Consider the following 21,576-nt stretch of genomic DNA (forward strand, 5'->3'; position numbering starts at 1 on the left):
GTCCTGAAAACTCAGGGTGTTACACTTTCATGACTAAGATGGACTAAAGAAGACCCAATCAAAGGAGGAAGTCATCGAGACCTTCAGAACCTTGAAATAAGCATATCTCGCAAACCAGAATGAGTTACTTGACGTACCATATATGATTTTGGGGTAGGACGAGCTACTTTAGCTAACCAACCTGGCTTTGCCAGGTTACCCATGCCAAATTTGAGAGATTCCATCATATCGATGGTCGAATTGCATGTTTAGTTTTGTTTTTACTATAAACAGTAAGTTTTAGTTTGATTATAACTCTTCATCCATTGGGCTTTAGGAGTTATGTCCAACATGAAAAGTGCTTAGAATAATTAGGAGAATAACATGGTTAAGCCACATAGGACACTTACTATAAAAATAAATTTACTATTTATAGTAAGTTATGAATTTTAGGGAGTTTTAGTTATAGTTTGCTTCTTATTTCTCTCTCATTGCTTGGTATCCCTATTTGTGAACTCATTTATTTCATTCATTAATCAATTAAATTTTGAATTTATTAGAATTTATTTCTATTTTCTTGATTTCTTTCCTCGTGGATTCAAGAAGTCGAGGAATCCAGAGAAGCTTTGTGGATTCGTAGTAGTTATCCTTGAGGAAGACGGTGATCGACCTTGCCACGTTTATCCATGTGTCAATTGGTATTAAAGCGAGGACTCTCCTCATGCTGATGGCAAATAACGAAGGTATGAACCAAAATCCTATGGACGATAATCAAGGGATTCGTTATATTTCGGAAAGAATGGAAGCTTTCCACCGAGAGAATCAGTAGCCCTCAACCGTATTGCGAATGCGCTAATTCCGTTTCGAGCCCAAGGTGATGCTCAACCGCATGTGGTCGCTATACGAAACAACCTTAATTTCCACAGAGTATCTACCGATAATGGTGAATCGCAGGCCACCATTGTGAACATGAGGAAGCCATTGTACATGTCAAAGGTTTAGATAAATTTACAACACCATAACATCTTTTGAACAAGGTGCACCGCATACTAAAAGGTCTGCAATGTGATCATCGATGTTAGGAGCAATGAGAATTTCATGTCAAAACTAATGGTGAAAAAGCTATAGCTAAAAACTGAAAGGCACCCATCTCTATACATGATTGGATGGATCAAGGAGGTCAATAAAACAAAGGTAACCAAACGATGTTGTATATCATTTTCTATTAGTAAATATTATAACGATGAAGTAATGTGTGACGTGGTCGACATGGAAGCTTGTCACATGTTATTTGGTCAACCCTGGAAAAATAATATTGATGCTACACATAGATATTGGGATAACCTATTTATATTTATTAAAAATGGTTAAAAGATTATCATCGCCCCTATGGGAAGGAAGAACCAGCCCAAGACTTCTAAAGTTGAGGGACAATCTCTCACAACTAAATAAGCTTTTGTTAAACAATCCAAGGAAACATGAGATATATATGCGTTAGTTAAAAAGAAAGAATATATGGAGCTTGTGAACATCCCAAGGGATTTGAAACCAGTGTAGCAGGAGTTTAAGGCGACTGTGCTTGATGAACTCCCTAATAATCTCATACTAGATATACGAAACTACATTGATCTTGTCTCATGGGCAAGTCTGCCTAATTGACCACATTATCAGAAAGAATGTAAAATCTTGAAGGCAGAAGTGAAGGAACTGATTGATACTATCTAAGTCAAGGAACGCATCAGTACATGTATTGTGTCAGCTTAAGAGCCTAATGCCAAGTATAAGAAAAGGGCTAATAAACATTGGTGTCAGAAGTTATCTCAGAATCATGATCCAAGTCATTTGACTAACTCGAGGATGAGTTTTTTTTCCAAGCGGAGGGGTCTGGTGTAGAACGTGTCACAGATACATTCCTAGCATGGTTGGACCAAAAGAAGGTGAACCGTAAGTTAATCATAACTTTCGATATGGGTATCGTTACGACGCACCAAACCGAATATCAAGAACTGAAACAGCACGAGAACTTGAGGACGAGTTCTTTTGAAGTGGAGGGGACTGATGTAGAGCAGGTCACGGACACTTTCATGATCAAGATGGACTAGAGAAGACCCGATCAAAGGAGGAAGTCAATAGGACCGTCAAAACCTTAAAACAAGCATATCTTGCAAACTAGAATGAGTTACTCGACGTACTATATATGATTTTGGGGTAAGACGAACTACTTTAGCCAACCAACCCGGCTATGTCGAGTTATACATGCCGAATTTCGAGATCCCATCATATCAGCGGCCGAATTACATGTTTAGTTCCGTTTTTACTATATATAGTAAGTTTTAGTTTGATTATAACTCTTCATCCATTGGGCTTTAGGAGTTGTGTCCAACATGAAAAGTGCTTAGTATAATTATGAGAATAACTTGGTTAAGCCACATAGGACACTTACTATAAAAATAAATTTATTGTTTATAGTAAGTTATGAATTTTAGGGAGTTTTAGTTATAGTTTGTTTCTTATTTCTTTTTCATTGCTTGGTATCCTTATTTAAAAGGTCATGAACATGCTTACTTTCATTAATCAATTAAAATTTAAATTTATTAGAATTTATTTCTATTTTTTTACTTTTTTTTTCCCATAAATTCGAGAAGTCCATGTGAGGAGTCCAGAGAAGCTCTGTGAATATGGGGTAGTTATCCTTAACGAAGACGGTGATCAGCCTCATCACGTTATCACCAGGTAAATCCCTGTGTGAGGCCTCGGAAGCTTCTAATTGTAAGGGTTCAATCACCACTGTTTCCATGGTACGGACCACCTGATTTTTGGATCTACTCCATTTTTTTTGCTCATTAGCTCATGCCCTAAAATGATGGCAAAACGGATGGATCACATGGATGGAAGCGGATTGCGTACTGAGTAACTAGTACGCTAAGCGTACTGAGTAAACTCTGTGGGGTCTACCGTGATTTGTATATTTTATCTACTCCGTCCATCCATTTTAACAGATAATTGTATGGCTTGATCCCAAAAATGAGATATATCCAAATCTCAAATGGACCTCACCACGGGAAATAGTGTGAATTGAAATTATACCGTTGAAAATTTCTTGGGGTCCACAGAAGTTTTAGATCAAGCTGATATTTGTTTTTTACCTTCATCCATCTCCGTGTCATCTTATGAACAGGTTGGATGACAAATAAAAATCACCATGGGCCCTAGCAAGGTTTCAACCGTGGAAGTCATTATTCGCATTGTTTCTTATAGTGTGGTCCACTTGAACTTTGGGAATACTTTTATTTTAGACTCAAGCACTAAAATTATCTTGAAAAACGAATGGACCGCGTGGATAACCCATATACATTCATACTAGGCTCAACTGAGTTTACTCAGTACGATAAAAGCGTACTGAGTAACTCAGTACGTAATCCTATTTCCACATGGATGTAGAATATATATCTCAAGCACTACGCCAAAACAGCGAAAAAAGGACGGTCCAAAACCGTCTCAAATGACCAAAAAGGACGGTCATGGACCGTCGCATGGGCCGTCAAATTTTGACGTGTCGTATTACTTAAAGGACGGTTCAAAACCGTCATTCTTATTGACAAAATAAGGACGGTCATGGACCGTCCTTAAAAAGAACGGTTATGGACCGTCTCTTATGTGACTTTAAAGGACGGCCATGGACCGTTGTTTAAAAGGACGGTCATGGACCGTCCTTAAAAAGGACTGCTATGGACCGTCTCGTATGAGCCTTTAAAGGACGGTCATGGACTGTCCTTAAAAGGGACTGCTATGGACCGTCTCTTACGAGCTTTAAAGGATGGTCACGGACAGTCCTTTAAAAGGACGGTCATGGACCGTCCTTAAAAAAGACCGCTATAGACAGTCTCTGATGAACCTGAAAAGGACGGTCATGGACCGTCCTAAAAAACGATGTTATCAACTCACTTGCACCCTGAAAAGGATGATTTTCGACCGTCTCATATTTAAATTTACACCTAACATATTCTTCCTGATATACACCAGTTACAACATATTCTTCCTGCATCATATTCTTCCTGATATACACCTGTTATATAATACATGCACCTATTCAATCAGATACACAAGAGTGTGTTTAATTACCTTTAAACCTTCTGCAGTGCAATCTGATATGGGCCATCCATGATCTCTAGTTGAGAAAGGCCATGCACCTTTAGAAATGTGACAATACCAAAAACTAAGATCACCAGGGCAGTCTTCCAAAACCTTCAAAAACAAAGTGGAACAGGTGATAGGAAATTGTGCAGCTTACAACACAGGCGCATGCAAGAAGAGAAGGTACCTTTGAGAAGCATGAAGAGGAGGAAATCCAGATGAATGTAGTGGACCCACATCTTACTCTATCACCTGAAAATACATCGCAAACGATTATGTAAGAATACAAGTGATACAAATAGAATACATCAAAATAATAAAAAAGAAAAGAAAAAGAAGTCACTAGCTAAAACAATAAGCAAAATGTGCTGGACGATATAGAATTACATTAAAAAGGCTTGGATGGCTGGGATCTTTGAATCCGAACAACTTTAAGGCCACAAAGGTGGGGCTCATCAGATCAATGGTCAAGGATAAGGGACCATGGCCCACCTGTACAAGCTAAGGACACAAGGATACCATGTGTAATTCAATATCTTCTGGTCTAGGATTGTATAGTTCCTTTGTAAGCCAGGTAATGGGTCAAGCCTTCATGATTGTTTATATATAAGGTCCAATTAGGTGTGGTTCAGACATTACCCAAACATTTGCCACACCAAATTTTGTTTTACGTATGAACAAATTGCTAACTATGATCTGGTTCCATACTTGGAGGTAGGAAAAGTGACCTACACATTATTACTAATAGATGGATAATCTAACTAGAAAAACAATACATGCTTAAGAGTCTCAAATTAAATTTCCAATGAACTAGAGAAGGGGATAAACTTGTCAATGTTGCCTCTATTCATGCTTTTCTTTCAGTTTAAAGGTCGGTTTTCAAGATAGCTTCGCATGTCTTTGAGTTTACCCTCTCGCATGTCTCATCAATCAAAACTGTCATCTACAAATAACATACTCCTGGGGACCTCTTTTTGTAAAGAACTCGTTCATAACCAATTCAAAAATAAATGGTTGAAGTTGGTGTAACTGGCGGAATTTAATAACATACTCCTGGGGACCTCTTTTTGTAAAGAACTCGTTCATAACCAATTCAAAAATAAATGATTTTTTTTTTTAATAACACAACTAATGAGAAGTCATAAAACTCCATAAATCCTAAAATTCGATTACCCTGTTTTCACATGCATATCTATTAACAAATGGTTGAAGTTGGTGTAACTGGCAGAATTTATCATAAACCATAAATCCCTATAGCTTGAAAGGCAAGGAAATAAGATGAAAGAGAATAACATATAGATGAGAAATGTTGCTCAAACTCATCACCTCTAGTGTCGCATTCTTCAATGATGCAATCTCCATTGCCTCATCCAAAGATAGCTGAAAATACACAAATGAAAAGCTTAATACCAGCAAAACTTGTTATGGAGAATTGTAAAAGGAACAAAACAAAACATATACCTTATCCCAAAATGCGCCCAACAATTCCCTGTTCTTAGGAGAATCCTACAAAATATTAATAAAGCATCAACGAGCTAAATGTCAAAGGCAATACAACCATCCAGCAAGGCAATCGAGAAAAGCTAATGAAAATCCCTACTGTTTGCCTCACTAACAATTGAACCAATATTTTGACCATGGCATCACTTGTGCTATAACATTCCCAAGAGTAGAAAGGACCTAACAATCCTCTAGTTTAATGCTAGAGACCATCAAACCACCTTTCAAATATTCTTACAACCCAAATTAATAGCAAAACTAAGAAATTTTATTCCAAATCATCATAATGCTCATAACTATTACGTGTACATAGTATAGGCCTAAAGAAGCCCTAATAAACCAAACTAGCCTTGAATCCTATCACCACCATATGGGTATTCCTGTCATAAACAAGATCCTATACCTTACACACACACACACACACACACACACACACACACACACACACACAAATCCTAAAAAATGTGTTGTAGAACATGCTTAAGAGGTGAAAAGAGAGAGAGAGAGAGAGAGAGAGAGAGAGAGAGTTTGCTGACATGCATGTTGCTGTACATGTGCAACCCATGCTTCCGTAACTACATCATTCATCGTATTAGCATCAATACTTCAATCCTAACCCTTAACATCCATTCTTCATTTTCCATTTTCGTATTGCATGCATATGCTACTTCATAGATCATATTCCGAGATAAAATGTGTCAAGTTCAAAAGCAAACAATAGACCAACGGTCTGGATCTATGAAAGATGCGACATACTTCCACAAACTGAACAAAGACTTCCATAAATTCTTCATTTCCATACCAATATTTATATGATCCATCTCAAATTCCTGTACCTTCACATGAATTCCTACATAGGGCCCAAGATGGTCCACCTACGATCGCAGCGGGGGTCCCACCGTAATCGCACATGGACAAAAATTACAGAGATTGACTGGATAATCAGTCCAACCTGCAAAATGAAGGGCAGAAGTAAAATGGTCAGGCCACCTATTTTGCATTCCTTACTGAAATGGCAGTCTCCATCCTTAGATTCATGAGCAATCCATGGTGAATCCACCTATCTAACAGCCCGCTCTGATCATATGCTGGGCCGACATGGGAATTCAATATATAACAAGGTACAAATAATTCTATTGAAATGACACACTTTGTATCAGTACCATACATATTCATAATATGCAATGACAAGCATCCGTATTCGTTTCCACACCTGTATATTTGTTTGTATTAGATTAATGTGACAACATAGCCATATATTGCAGAGATAAACTCAAATACGTCAGCCTCAGAGAGGAAGACTCATAACCCCCCAATAACACAAAATAAGGTGAAAATACAAGATCAAACACTAAAACCCACGAACGATCATCACCAACATCTAATTTAAATATTTACACTCTCTCAATAGCCATATAATCGCTCTAAAAAAGTAGATGAAAACTTCAATTGAGAGAGAGGGAGAGAGAGAGAGAGAGAGAGAGAGGAACTTGTCGGATGGGACGCGTATCGGGCCGAATGTATCTTTTCCTCCCTCTTGGATTTCTGAAAGAGTCTTGTAGGACTAACTGCCGGATTTTTGCGCTCGATGGAGGATTTCTCGATGGAAGAAGGAAAGAGGGAAAAGAGGAAAAGTGGGAAAAAAGGGGCGCTCGATGGATTTTGGAATCCTCTTTCAAATAAGATAAGGCTTTGAAATCCGTATGTTGTGAGTTTTCCACTAAATAATAATACAAACTCTATTACGGTCGTACATGCATGAGACCAATTTCTAGATGGTTAATATGGTATTATATAATAAAAATATATAAATATTTACCATTTACAATAGATCAATTATTTGGATGGTCTGGATAACTCTATATCTTAGCCACTATTATTATGATCAAGTCACCACTATTTTACATTAAATACGAAACTCACAGCGAAACATAAGAAAAATGAAAACGGTAAATAGAGCTTTGGTTCTATTATGGCTCTATGGGCCCCATCATGATCTATTTGTTTCATCCATTCCGTCCATCCATTTCTCAACATAATTTTAACACGAATCCAAAAAATTAAGCTTGAAATAAAGCCTGGGTAGATCACAAAATTTAAAAACAATAGTGATTGGACGTCCACCGTTAAAAACTTGAGTTCAGCGACGGCTTATTGGATTATAGCTACGGCTAAAATCCGTAGCTTTATCTAAGGCTAAAATCCCTTAGAAAAATAGTAGTGATTGGATATCCACCGTTAAAATCCTCCTAAAGCCCAGTGTACTGTTTATTTGACATCCAATCTGTTGATTATGTCACATAGACATAGGATTAGAAAAAAAATAAAGATCATTTTGATCCAAAACTTTTATGGCCCCAAAACAGTTTTTAATGGTCTACATTCAATCAACATTGTTTCCTGTAATGTGGTCCACTTGAGATTAGGATATATCTTATTTTTGGGCTCATGTTATAAAACTATGTAGAAAAATATGTAGACGGCATGGATGAAACACATACATCATGGTGGGACCCACAGCCACCTGCCATGCTAGTGGCAGGGGGAGTAGCCCATCTGTTCCATCGGGGGAAGACGAGCGCTGACGCTCTTCGAGCTCCGAGTTGTATGAACGGTTCAAAGGAGATCAAAGTTACATGCCCATAATGATTTATTTATCATATCTACACCGTTCATATATTTTGAGAGATCATTCTGGGACTTGTTCCAAAAAATGAGTAATTTTCAAATCTAAAGTAGACCACACCACAAATAGCAGTGGGACAATGATTCTCACCATTAAATACATTCATAGGGCCCACCATAACGTTTACTTTCCATCCAATTTTTTCATAAGGTCACACAAACCTAGATGAAGAAAAAAAAACAAATATCAAATTGATCCAAAATTATTTTGAGCCCACATAGGTTTCAATGGTAGGCGTTCAATCTCCACTGATTTTTACAGTGTGGTCCACTTGATTTTTGGATTCGTCTTATTTTTTGGTTCAAGACTTACGACGAACTCATCTAGTGGACGAATGGTTTAGATATAACTCATACCTTATGATGGGAGCCATAGAACTAGTGACGTTAACACAGCAAATATGTTGCCAGGTGCGTTGTACACCAGCCAATCCGCCTACGAACCGGGCGGGGTGGAGCGGATGCGGATTTCCAGAGATAGCCTTTGGCAGAAAGTTAGGTGGTGAACACCTTTGTGTTTGTCAGCAATCCACCCGTCCATCTATTTTGTAAGCTCATTTTAGTACTAAGATAATAATAATAATAATAATAAAAAGAACCGTATCCAATACTTGAGTGGGCTAAAAACGTGACGATTAGATGTACACAATTTAAATATTCATGGGATCACATGAGTTTTGAATCAGGCTAATATTTGTTTTTTCGGCTCATCTCAGTAGGAATGACATTATTAATGGTATAGATGGCATTTAAACATCACTTTCGACCCCAAGAAGGTTTTAACCGTAGTAATATCCCTACCCACCTTTTCCTTTAGTGCGGCCCACTGGAATATTGTATCTTTCTCACTTTTGGTTTCAAGTGCTGAAATTATCTCACAAAATATATAGACGGGGTGGATTTCTCACAAACATCACGGTGGGCCCCACCTGGAAAGGTTTTGACCGCTTGAACATATGGGGAAGGCTTTATCAGGAAATCGGGTTTGGGCAGAGCCATAGACTGACTGTAAATTCAGGGATTGTGGAGCTCACCTTAATGTATTTTGTTGATCCACTCCGTCCATCCATTTCTAAGATTTATTTTAGGTCTGATCCTAAATAGTAGCTAAAGAATGAGGCAGATAAAAGGATGTAGTGGACCTCACCACAGAAAGTAGTGGGGAGAGTGATTCCCACCATTGAAACTATCCTAAGGCCCACCATAAATTTTATTTGAAATCCAACCTGTTCAAAAGTTTTCAAAAAACATGAAATAAGGTAAAACACAAATATTAGCTTGATTTAAAACTTTCGTGGTCCTTAAACAGTTTTTAATGGTGGGTGTCACTATCCCCACTGTTTTCTGTGCTGGGGTCCACTGGAGCTTTAGATTTATCTTTGGATATTACCCTAAAATGATCTCTCCAAATGGATGGAAGGTGTGGATATAAAACATACATCATGGTGGGGCCCAAAATTGAGAGGTATATAAATATTAGGTGGGCCACACCACATGAAAACAATAGTGATTGGATATCCATCATTAAAATCCTATGCAAGGCCCACTGTACTCTTTATTTGGCATCCAATCTGTTTATTAGGTCATACAGGATTAGATGAAGGGGAAAAACAAAAATCATCTCAATTCAAAACTTTTATGGGCCCCAGAATGTTTTAAATGGTTGACGGTCATTCAACACTATTTCTTGTAATGTGGTCCATTTCAAATTGGGATATGCCTCATTTTTTGTCTCATGCCATACGATGATCTTTAAAAATAGATGGACGGCATGGATTAAACACATACATCATAGTTGGGCCCACACAGTACCACATACTATAGTTGAGAGGGTTACCCTCCCATTAAAACATTCATAATCATTTATTGGGCCCACCTAGATGTGGTTCATAGATCCAACCCATTCATTATGTGTGTCCCAGTTGGATGAGGAGTCAGACCAAGTTTCATACACATCCAAAACTCATGTGGGCCCCACCAAATGCTTTTATATGTTTTAGGGATGTTTTCACATAGTTTTAGATGTCATGGCCCACCTAAGTCTCATATATGATTAATTTTTGGACTTAAAGGGGACACATCAAATGCATGGTGTTGATGTTCTACACACATCATGATGGGGCCCACACAGATTAACCTCATGGGAAGTTCCCATGAGGTGACCTTATAGTACCATTTCACTATTTAGGTAACTCCATGGGTGTTACTCTAACCGTGTAGGGCCCACCTTGATATGTTTTATGTATATGGACACGGTCCATATATTTTTTCATCAGATTTTAGGATGTAATTTCAAATCACAAGAACTAAATAATCTCAGGTGGGCCATACCAATCAAAACAATGATGAATATCCATTAAAAACCTTTTAAAGGCCACAAAAGTTTTGGATCAATTTGATCTTTGTAGTTTACCTTCATCTAGATCTCCTTTACATTATCAACAAGTTGGATTGCAAATAAACATTACTAAAACCTTACGATGGGCTCTTTATGATTTTTAATGGCGAGGTACTATATTATTATTCTCTCCAATGGTGTGGTCCACTTAAGATTTAAATCTACACAATTTTTTATACCCGGCCCAAAAATGGGTTGGAGAAACATATGGGCGGCAAGGATATACAACACATCATCAAAATCTCACTTTTGTTATCTAACTTTTCAATTTTTCTTATCAAAATACAAAATCTACTTTTCTTTTTTAAAATATATATTTTTTACATTATCAAAATCAAGTTTTGTCAATTTTTTCACAATTTTTTTTAATTTCTTAAATTTTCTTTTTGAAAATATCATTTTTTTAATCTCACTTTTGTTATATAACTTTTCAATTTTTGTTGTCAAAATACAAAACCTAGTTTTCTTTTTCTTTTTTTAAATTTTTACATTTTATCAATTTTTTTACAATTTTATTTAATTTTTAAAATTTTCTTCTCAAAAATATATTATTTTTATCTATTTTTTTTTTCAAATTTATAAAATTTATATTAAATTTTATTAATTTTTTTTTTTAAAAAAATATATTTTTATAAAATTACATTTTTTTTTTTTTTCAAAATTTAAATTTTTCTTAAACATTGTTAATTAATTTTTAAAGCTTCTCAACTATTTTTTTTTATTTTATGAAATTCATAATTTTTTTGAGGCTTTTAATTTTTTACCTGAGCATTAGATACGGTCATTGACAGTCTGTAATAGAGACGGTCTTTGACAAGGCTATAAGACGGTTTAGGACCATCTCTAATAGAGACGGTCCTTGACAGTCTCTAATAGAGACGGTTTAGGGCCGTCTCTAATAGAGACGGTCCTTGACCGTCTCTAATAAAGACGGTCTTTGACGGTCTCTAATAAAGACGGTCTTTTAGAGGGCTGTAAGACGGCTAAGGACCGTCTCTATTAGAGACGGTCTTTGACAGTCTCAAATTGCAAGTAAAAGACGGCCAATGACCGTCTCTAATGCAGACGGCCAATGACAGTCTCAGATGACCTCATATAAGACGGTCAAGGACCGTCTCTAATGCAGACGGCCAATGACCGTCTCAAATGACCCATATAAGACAGTCAATGACCGTCTTAAATGATTTGTGGACGTTCAAAATTTTAAGACAATATTAAGGACAGTTAGGGGCCGTCTAAAATTTTAGAGACAGTTTATAGCCGTCTCTAAAGCGTCTTTAAACCAAGCAATTTTAGAGACGGTCCAGAACCGTCTCTAAATCCGTCTTTTTTTTTCATTTTTCACGTAGTGAAGTAGGCCCACAGCAAGGGCCGCACCATCTTAGAAGTGATTCTTTGGTCCCATAAGCCAACCATAATTAATAAGTTCCATGAAAGAGATGATTCAAGTCATTGATGGGACCCACTTTTTCATAAACGATATTGACTGTCCATTCCATGGCCCATTTATCATATGCTTTTTTTTTAAAAAAACCCCACGCACACACACCCCACACACTCACGCCATTCCATGGGCCATTTATCATATGCTTAAAATTGCTTGATTGGTGTGATTTTTAGCGGTAGTCAGCTTAATGTACTACACATAAATGGACGGTTTAGATTGACTGTATGGGTTGTTCAAGTGTCTCAAGTCAACTAGGAGCACTAAGCTGATAGTGCTATGAGAGCACAGCATACCGTATCATCTCCACTGTGAAAATCGAAATTTCTATGATTATCAGAACCGTTGATCTGGCGAGCAACCACATGGATGGATCATAGCTTACAAATCATGGACTATCGAACTATATTAACTGCCGAATCGATCGATGAACAATTCAAAAAGAAACCCTGATCAACAGTCTACATTTAGTTAGCACATCAAACCGCTAGGATCGTCCGATGGTCATCTTTTTTGGGCTGTGGCCCTGCATGAGGTGGGTCACCAGATGGATGCCTCACAGTTGCCACGTGTACAGGAGATTCTAGAATTGGTTTTGCAACCACCATATGTAACCACTGTGACAAATATCGCCCAGATTTTGAAAATCTCGCAAAATTATTGCCGAGAATTCATCAAATGATATTATCGTGACAACATCGCGAAATCTTCAACATCTCGGCTGTTTTTTTTTTTTTTTTCCACAATTTTATATTGAAATTAATTATCTCATTTTAACAGCACAAGGATTTAGAAATTAAAACAAATTCAACCCTACCATTGTATTAAAAATTTGAAATTCTTTAATAATTGATGATAATATTTTAAAATGTCTGAGATTTTACTGAAATTATTGTTAGAATTTTAGAAATATAAGAGTTTCTTGTACACAACGGATGATAGAAGAAAACGATAACAAAATGATCAGCTCTATCAGGTTCAAGGCTCGACTTGAACAGTCAATTTCTCAAGACAAATTTACTGCCCTTTTTCTGAAATTTCCAGCAAGTGTAAATGAAGGAAATCTGCAAATTGTCTTCGGGATATACAAATGAAAACGAAGGACATGATTCTTTGTCCTATGGCAGTTATTTCTGTACCCATTTAGACAGAAGTAGTTATCCAACAGGAAAAACTATATCTACATAAGCGACACATTGCATAGGTGCCACATGTACAATCATGTCACAATTACTCTCAATTAACAAAAAAGTTAATAAAACACCAGGGTACCATGACCCAAAAAATTGAACCGTGTGCCAAAAAGACTAAGGCTTTTATTGCTCCTTATAACGATGCGCCTAATAAAGCACCAAAAAACGCCCAAGCAACCCTACAGCCCACGCCATACGCGCGCGGATAGTGCTTCGCACCGTCCTCGAGGAGATTTGAACCCTAGTTGCATAAGCAAAAATCCCTTCTCTTACCGACTAGCTATATAAACTATTTATAGAAAGTTTAAATAATTAATATATTTATTTACTTTCTAAAAATAACTTTTATTTTTGAAATTTATTTTTATTCTAAAAAACACAACAATTATCACAGAAAGACATCAAAATCTGACGAGAAAAAGATTTGTCACTATGAATTGTATACTGGCCAACGATGGATAAATCAAAGCCATGCATCCACAATGATTACAGACGATTAGGTAGTCTTTATATTGCATGATGTTTATATTCATTTTTAGCACACTTAAGTAGACCAATGAGATGCTGCCATTTGTTTGCCCCACGTGATAAATGATGGGTGAAATTGCGAAATCCTACTCGCTGACATAGATTATACATGATCTAGCGCACCTATATCAAATGGTTCAGAAGACGTCACGTGACAATTGTGCCTCATGTGGTATAAATAACTTTAAAAATTAGTTAGAGACATACATATGAAAGAGAGCATTAAATGCTAGAAATCTATTAGAATTATTGCCTACAAAATTAAAGAGTTTTATTGAAGTATTTCTCTTTCTCAACATTAAATGCTAGAATCTAATTAAACCATATCTTCACCTAGCATTAAATGCTAGAACCTTGACAAATACAACTCTCTACCCATGTCACAACCAAGTGACATAAGGGCTCCAACAACTTAATACTATGAGAGTTTAGAGACACTAGGACTTCGACCAACGCACGGATTGGAACGAGAGTCTCTCTTGTACACATTGTCATACATGATATAAGCTACCCTGACAAAGCTAAATGGCGACATAAGGACATCTTCCGATGCACTGATTACGAGAGGAAGGAATTCTAAGCGAGATATAAGATCTTCAAGACCTGAATCCAAATCCAAGGGTAAGGGTAAAGGAAAACTAAAGTTCTACAACTATGGGATTTCTGGACACATGAAGAAGGATTGTACCAACCCTAAAGCGAAGAAAGAAAATTCAGCGGCTTCTTCCAAGGAGGCTAATGTTGTCACATCTGATGAAGAGACAAGTGGTGGTGATGTATAGTCTATGTCCATGATCGGACACTTGCACGACAATTATGGAGATGAGTGGATCCTCGACATAGGAGCGTCATATTACATGACTCCTCATCAGAGTTGGTTCGCCTGTTACAGATAATACAATGGTGAACAAGTTTTTATGTGCAATGACAATACCTGTAATGTTGTGGCTATTGGTAAGGTGAGAATAAAGATGTTTGATGGGATAGAGAGTACCCTGACTGATATCAGGGACGTTCCTGATATGAAGAAAAGTTTGATTTCTCTCGGTGCACTCGAGGCTATATCAAGTTCACTGGTATTGATGGATTCCTTAAAGTTTCAAAAGGGGAATGCTCTTTCTCTTTTCTTCTTTTTTTCTTCCACGTCCCCTGCCTCCTTGAATCTGATGTCTTCGCTCTCCTTCTTCTCTTTTGCTTTGCTCTACGTCCAACCAAGCTCTCCCTCTTTCTTCTCTTTTCTTCTTTTTCTCTTCTCTGGATCTCTCCTCTGGATCTTTTTTTGGCTCTGGCCTCCTCCCTCTGTTTTATAGTAGCCTTAGTTGATTTACGCAGCAGCAGGTCGGTTGAGAAACAGAAGTCGGTGCGTGTATACCCATTACGCATTGAAAATCAGAGCCTCCCACATCCCATGTTCCTTTCATGTTGTCTGTTAAATCAACATCTCCTGGGACGTTCTGAGATGGTCTACATAATGGACGGCTTGGATCGATCATACGAGTCATAGAGGTGGCCCACTAGCTTCCGAAAAACGGGCAGCCGTCAGGACGCAAACAGAGCATACGGATCTCTTCTGCTGTGATGGTGGTGGGACCCATTCCCTCATTATTTTGGGAAATCCAATCCGTCCATTGGATGGAGGATGAGATTTCTGTCAGGAATACACAGTTTTTACCTTCTTTTGATGAGGCCCACCTGTTATCTTTCTCTGCCGTTCAACTTGCTTTTGAACAGATAGATTTCCATAAGTGCTTTATTTTGAAATTCGGTCACCTACAATTTGGCAATAGCGATACTGGGATTCTGGTGGACGGTTTGGATTGTCCGTTTGGGCAATGTCTGGGGTTCACAACAACAACCAAAGATGGTGCTGTGCGAACGCTATAACGGTAATTGCTGTTTTCGAATCAGAGAAGAAGGTTGCTACCGTGCATGGCTAGTGCACATGTACACTATGCACATGCCACGTTAGGTGAGGTCTACTGTAATGTTTCTGCTAAATCTAATCCATCCATTTATTTCATCATCTCATTTAAGGTGTTGGAACTGAAGTTGAGGCATATCCAGAGACCAGGTGGGCCCAGGATCAATGGTTTAGGGGCTGATCTATCAGTTGGGGCACTTCCATAGTAATCCGAGGGTTGAAATTTGAAATGTACGGTTAATTTATGGCCCTCATCCTATGTATGAAGTTTTGAGTCAATCGGATGGTGGAACCCTTGTGATCTTGCATTCTAGACTAATTTCGGGTCATTTTAATGTGAATGGCTTGATTTCCTCGGATCCCTGGCGTGTAAATTATTCAATATTGGTCGTCTGGAGTGCGTCCCTTGCTCTGGGGACTTTAGAGCGTCAAATCCACGCTTGTAGTACTCTTTTTCCATCAACGCTCCTGATTTCATCCTGCAACAAAAATATAATTAACATACCCCGTTAAGCATTATCATATACGTAAAATTTGGCAATAATCGAGGTCTGATATGCAATATTCGACCCTCATCACAACTCCCAACCAGCATTTTGCTAGTCCCGAGCAAAACATGCAAAAAATAATTTCAGAAATTCACGACAATTTCTGTAAACCTGAGTGACTTGTGAACAAATCGTCAAGGCGCGAGAATTCTAAGATTCATGAACGGTGCACAGAATTTTTCTTTTTGGAATCAAGCTTACAGTAAACTTCATAATCAATTTCAAAATATTAATCCATTAATTAGAATATTCTAAACATTAAGTTCCATGAGAGTATAGCGTAATCTCGGCTTACTATCATTAAGAGATCCAATTGTCAATTTCATGATATCATTAGTAATTAACAACGGAATGCATGACAACTGAAACCAACACTTGCCTGATAGGTTAACTTTTTATTCTATCAGCCCTTGATTTATTTTATTTTTTTTCTGAACAGTAACGCCAAGGAGGGGAATCAAATCCTCACCTATAGGGAGCAAACATATGGCGAAAACTTGTCGCCTAACTTTTTCAAATGGCAACCATGGGGAATCGAATCTACACCTATTGGGAGAAAAGCTATGGTGAAGATTATATGACTTACCCTTTTCTTCAATTCTTATTTATAGACCAAAGCTAAGAAAATTTTCAGGCCGGTTCCTTTCATGCTTAGTGATTACCAAGTTAATCATTCAATGTTGAAATGGAACCTAATGTGTAAGCCAGATGTGATATGTGAAATCATGACTCAATCAATGTTTACAACTTCTAATCATGGGTTAGTAACTTGAACTTAAGTGTGAAATCTAACAAACAACTGAATCCAAGAGTCATAAATTACCAACATCACGTATCTTTTAATTCTAAATCCAAGATGGCCATCAAAATTACCAAAAAAATACTGATTAGGTAACCTAATCCAACCCCCAACCAGCATTTTGCTAGTCCCGAGCAAAACATGCGAAAAATAATTTCAGAAATTCACGACAATTTCTGTAAACCTGAGTGACTTGTGAACAAATCGTCAAGGCGCGAGAATTCTAAGATTCATGAACGGTGCACAGAAATTTTCTTTCTAGAATCAAGCTCATGGTAAACTTCATAATCAATTTCAAAATATTAATCCATTAATTAGAATATTCTAAACATTGAGTTCCATGAGAGTATAGCGTAATCTCGGCTTACTATCATTAAGAAATCCAATTGTTAATTTCATGATATCATTAGCAATTAACAACGGAATGCATGACAACTGAAACCAACACTTGCCTGATAGGTTAACTTTTCATTCTATCAGCCCTTGATTTTTTTTTTCTGAACAGTAACGCCAAGGAGGGGAATCAAATCCTCACCTATAGGGAGCAAACCTATGGCGAAAACTTGTCGCCTAACTTTTTCAAATGACAACCATGGAGAATCGAATCTACACCTATAGGGAGAAAACCTATGGTGAAGATTATATGACTTACCCTTTTCTTCAATTCTTATTTATAGACCGAAGCTAAGAAAATTTTCAAGCCGGTTCCTTTCATGCGTAGTGATTACCAAGTTAATCATTCAATGTTGAAACGGAACCTTAATGTGTAAGCGAGATGTGATATGTGAAATCATGACTTAATCAATGTTTACAACTTCTAGTCATGGGTTAACAACTTGAACTTAAGTGTGAAATCTAACAAACAACTGAATGCAAGAGTCATAAATTACCAACATCACATATCTTTTAATTCTAAAGCCAAGATGGCCGTCAAAATCACCAAAAAAATACTGATTAGGTAACCTAATCACCCACCCCCAACCTAAAATCTACATTGTCCTCAATGTAAAAGAAATAATCATACAATGCACATGGGACAACGAAAATAAAAGAGGAGTAATGAAAAGATAGTACCTAGATGAAGAATCAAGCGGCTTTCTCAAAAATATCAACGTAAAAGTGAGTTAGCACAAGAGAGACATCAACAAAAGTAAAATAACAAAAAGAAGATCCTACCTACACCACTTTCGCAGGTACTCTCGATTGCATTTAGCGTATGCAACAAGCCTTCACTACCAAAAAAGGGGCAAAGGCTACGGATAAAATCCGTAGCCATAGACCTATGGCTACGGTTTTAGTCCATAGCTATTCTGTAACACGACCGTCATCGTAGGTGTCATAACAATAGGTCTGGAACCTATGGCTACGGATTTAATCCGTAGCTATAGGTTCAATAGCTACAGATATAATCCGTAGCAATTATATCTGTAACAAAAACTTCAAACAGCTACGAATATTATTTGTAGCTGAAAGTCCGTAGCAATATGCCAAAATTGAAAAGGCTAACCTATCTGATTAGTGGCTACAGATTTAATCCGTAGCTATAAGTTAAATAGCTACAGATATAATCTGTAGCAATTATGTCTGTAGCAAAAATTTCAAATAGCTACGGATATTATTTGTAGCTGAAGGTCCGTAGCAATATGCTAAAATTGAAAAGGCTACACCTGTCAGATTAGTGGCTACGGTCAATATCCGTAGCTATTTTGTACATTGAAAAATTAAATCATTTGTTCATTCAGTTACCACCTGTACAATCATTCATTCATTCAATTACAATCATTCATTCATTCAATTACAATCCTTCATTCAATCAATTACACCATTCAATCAATTACAATTACAATCCTTCATTTAATCAATTACATTTACAATTACAATAATGCTGAAAATATAAATCTTTAGCTTCATTAGACAAATGTGCTTGACTTTACCCTGAAATTTCAACAGCTTCGTATATTTCATCATCCTACAAACAGTCATGTCATTCATAAATTAGAATATCCATTGGGGAAAAGAAAGACAGTGAAAGAAGTGCATCACATATAACCACTTTTTTTCTTAATAAATTAAAAAAAAACTCAAAGAGGAATGAAATTGACATAAAAGAAATAGTCTCACCATATGATTATAGGTTTTGGTTTAGGTTTAGGTTATAGGTTTAGGTTAAGGTTAGGCTATAGGTTATAATTAAGTTTAGGTTATAGGTTATAGGTTTTGGTTTTGGTTTAGGTTAAGGTTGAGGTTTAGGTTATAGGTTATAGCTTTTGGGAACTTGATTATAGGTTAAGGTTTAGGTTTAGGAAATCGGGTTTGGGTTCGGGATCGGGTTTAGGATTGGGTTTTCAAGTTTAGGTTTAGGTTAAGGAGTTGAGATTAGGATTAGGTGTAGGTTTGCGTTTAAGGATTTGAGAATACATTTAGGTTTTAAGTTTAGTTTAAGTTAAAGGTTTAGTGAAAGGTTATAAGTTTAGGTTAGGTTTAGGTTTAGGTTTAGGTTTAGGTTATAGGTTATAGCTTTAGGGAATTGAGAATGAGTTATGGTTTAGGTTTAGAAAATCGGGTTCAGGTTCGGGATTGGGTTTAAGTTTGGGTTTTCAAGTTTAGGTTTAGGTTTAGGTTAGGGAGTTGAGATTAGGATTAGGTGTAGGTTTAGGTTTAGGGAATTGAGTTTAGGTTATAGGTTTAGGGAGAGGTTAGGTTTAGGTTATAGGTTTTGGGATTTGAGAATAGTTTTAGGTTATAAGTATAGGTCTAGGTTAAGTTATAGGTTAAGGTTTAGGGATTTGAGTTTAGGTTATAGGATTAGGTTACGATTTAGGTTTAGGTTATAGGTTTTGGGATTTGAGAATGGGTTCGGGTTTAGGTTATAGGTTTTGGTTTTGGTTTAGGTTATAGGTTTTTAGATTTGAGAATGGGTTCGGGTTTAGGTTATAGGTTTTGGTTTTGGTTTAAGTTATAGGTTTTGATTTAGGTTATAGGTTATAGGTTTATGTTAAGGTTTAGGTTTAGGTTAAAGGTTTTGGGATTTGAGAATGAGTTCAAGTTTAGATTATAGGTTTTGGTTTTGGTTTAGGTTATAGGTTTTGGTTTAGGTTTAGGTTATAGGTTTTGGAATTTGAGAATGGGTTTGGGCTTAGGTTATAGGTTTTGGTTTTGGTTTAGGTTATAGGTTTTGGTTTAGGTTATAGGTTATAGGTTTAGGTTAAGGTTAAGTTTACGTTATATGTTTTGGGATTTGAGAATGGGTTCGGGTTTAGGTTATAGGTTTTGGTTTAGGTTATAGGTTTTGGGATTTGAGAATGGGTTCGGGTTTAGGTTATAAGTTTTGATTTTGGTTTAGGTTTAGGTTATAAGTTTTTGGATTTGAGAATGGGTTATGGTTTAGGTTTAGGAAATTGGGTTTAAGTTTGGATTTTCAAGTTTAGGTTTAGGTTTAGGTTAGGGAGTTGAGATTAGGATTAGGTGTAGGTTTAGGTTTAGGGAATTGAGTTTAGGTTATAGGTTTAGGGAAAGGTTAGGTTTAGGTAATAGGTTTTGGGATTTGGGAATAGTTTTAGGTTATAAGTATAGGTTTAGGTTAGGTTATAGGTTAAGGTTTAGGGATTTGAGTTTAGGATATAGGTTTAGGTTTAGGTCTAGGTTTAGGTTTAGGGAATTGAGTTTAGGTTATAGGTTTATGGAAAGGTTAGGTTTAGGTTATAGGTTTTGGGATTTGAGAATAGTTTTAGGTTATAAGTATAGGTTTAGGTTAGGTTATAAGTTAAGGTTTAGGGATTTGAGTTTAGGTTATAGGTTTAGGTTTAGGAATTTGAGTTTAGGTTATAGGTTTAGGTTTAGGTTTTAGGTTTAGGTTTAGGTTTAGGTTTGGGTTTTGGGATTTGAGAATGGGTTCGGGTTTAGGTTATAGGTTTTGGTTTCGGTTTAGGTTATAAGTTTTGGGATTTGATAATGGGTTCGGGTTTAGGTTATAGGTTATAGGTTTTGGTTTTGGTTTTGGTTATAGGTTTTGATTTAGGTTATAGGTTAACGGTTTAGGTTAAGGTTTAGGTTTAGGTTATAGGTTTTTGGATTTGAGAATGAGTTCGGGTTTAGGCTATAGGTTTTGGCTTTGGTTTAGGTTATAGGTTATAAGTTTAGGTTATAGGATTTGAGAATGGGTTCGGGTTTAGGATATAGGTTTTGGTTTTGGTTTATGTTATATGTTTTGATTTAGGTTATAAGTTATAGGTTTAGGTTTTAGGTTTTGGTTTTGGTTTTGATTTAGGTTATAGGTTATAGGTTTTGGTTAAGGTTTAGGGAAAGATAATAGGTTTTAATTTAGGTTATAGGTTATAAGTTAGGTTTTAGGTTTAGGTTTTGGTTTTGATTTAGGTTATAGGTTATGGGTTTAGGTTAAGGTTTAGGTTTAGGTTTAGGGTTAGGTTATAAGTTTTGGGATTTGAGA

At 36.6% G+C, this 21,576-nt stretch overlaps 1 protein-coding gene across 1 annotated transcript; it reads right to left on the reverse strand.

The window, feature by feature from the left end:
* Positions 1-5,259: 5,259 nt before the first annotated feature.
* LOC131254887 (uncharacterized) lies at positions 5,260-15,456 on the reverse strand. Its single transcript, XM_058255588.1, has 5 exons — positions 15,423-15,456; positions 14,320-14,464; positions 7,104-7,212; positions 5,575-5,619; positions 5,260-5,493 (listed from the first exon to the last, which is right to left on the reverse strand). The coding sequence occupies exons 1-5, from the start codon at positions 15,454-15,456 to the stop codon at positions 5,365-5,367; spliced, it is 462 nt and encodes a 153-aa protein (XP_058111571.1). The 3' UTR covers positions 5,260-5,364.
* Positions 15,457-21,576: the final 6,120 nt, after the last annotated feature.

Source organism: Magnolia sinica, chromosome 9 (genome assembly GCF_029962835.1).
Source record: "Magnolia sinica isolate HGM2019 chromosome 9, MsV1, whole genome shotgun sequence".
Lineage (NCBI taxonomy): Eukaryota > Viridiplantae > Streptophyta > Magnoliopsida > Magnoliales > Magnoliaceae > Magnolia > Magnolia sinica.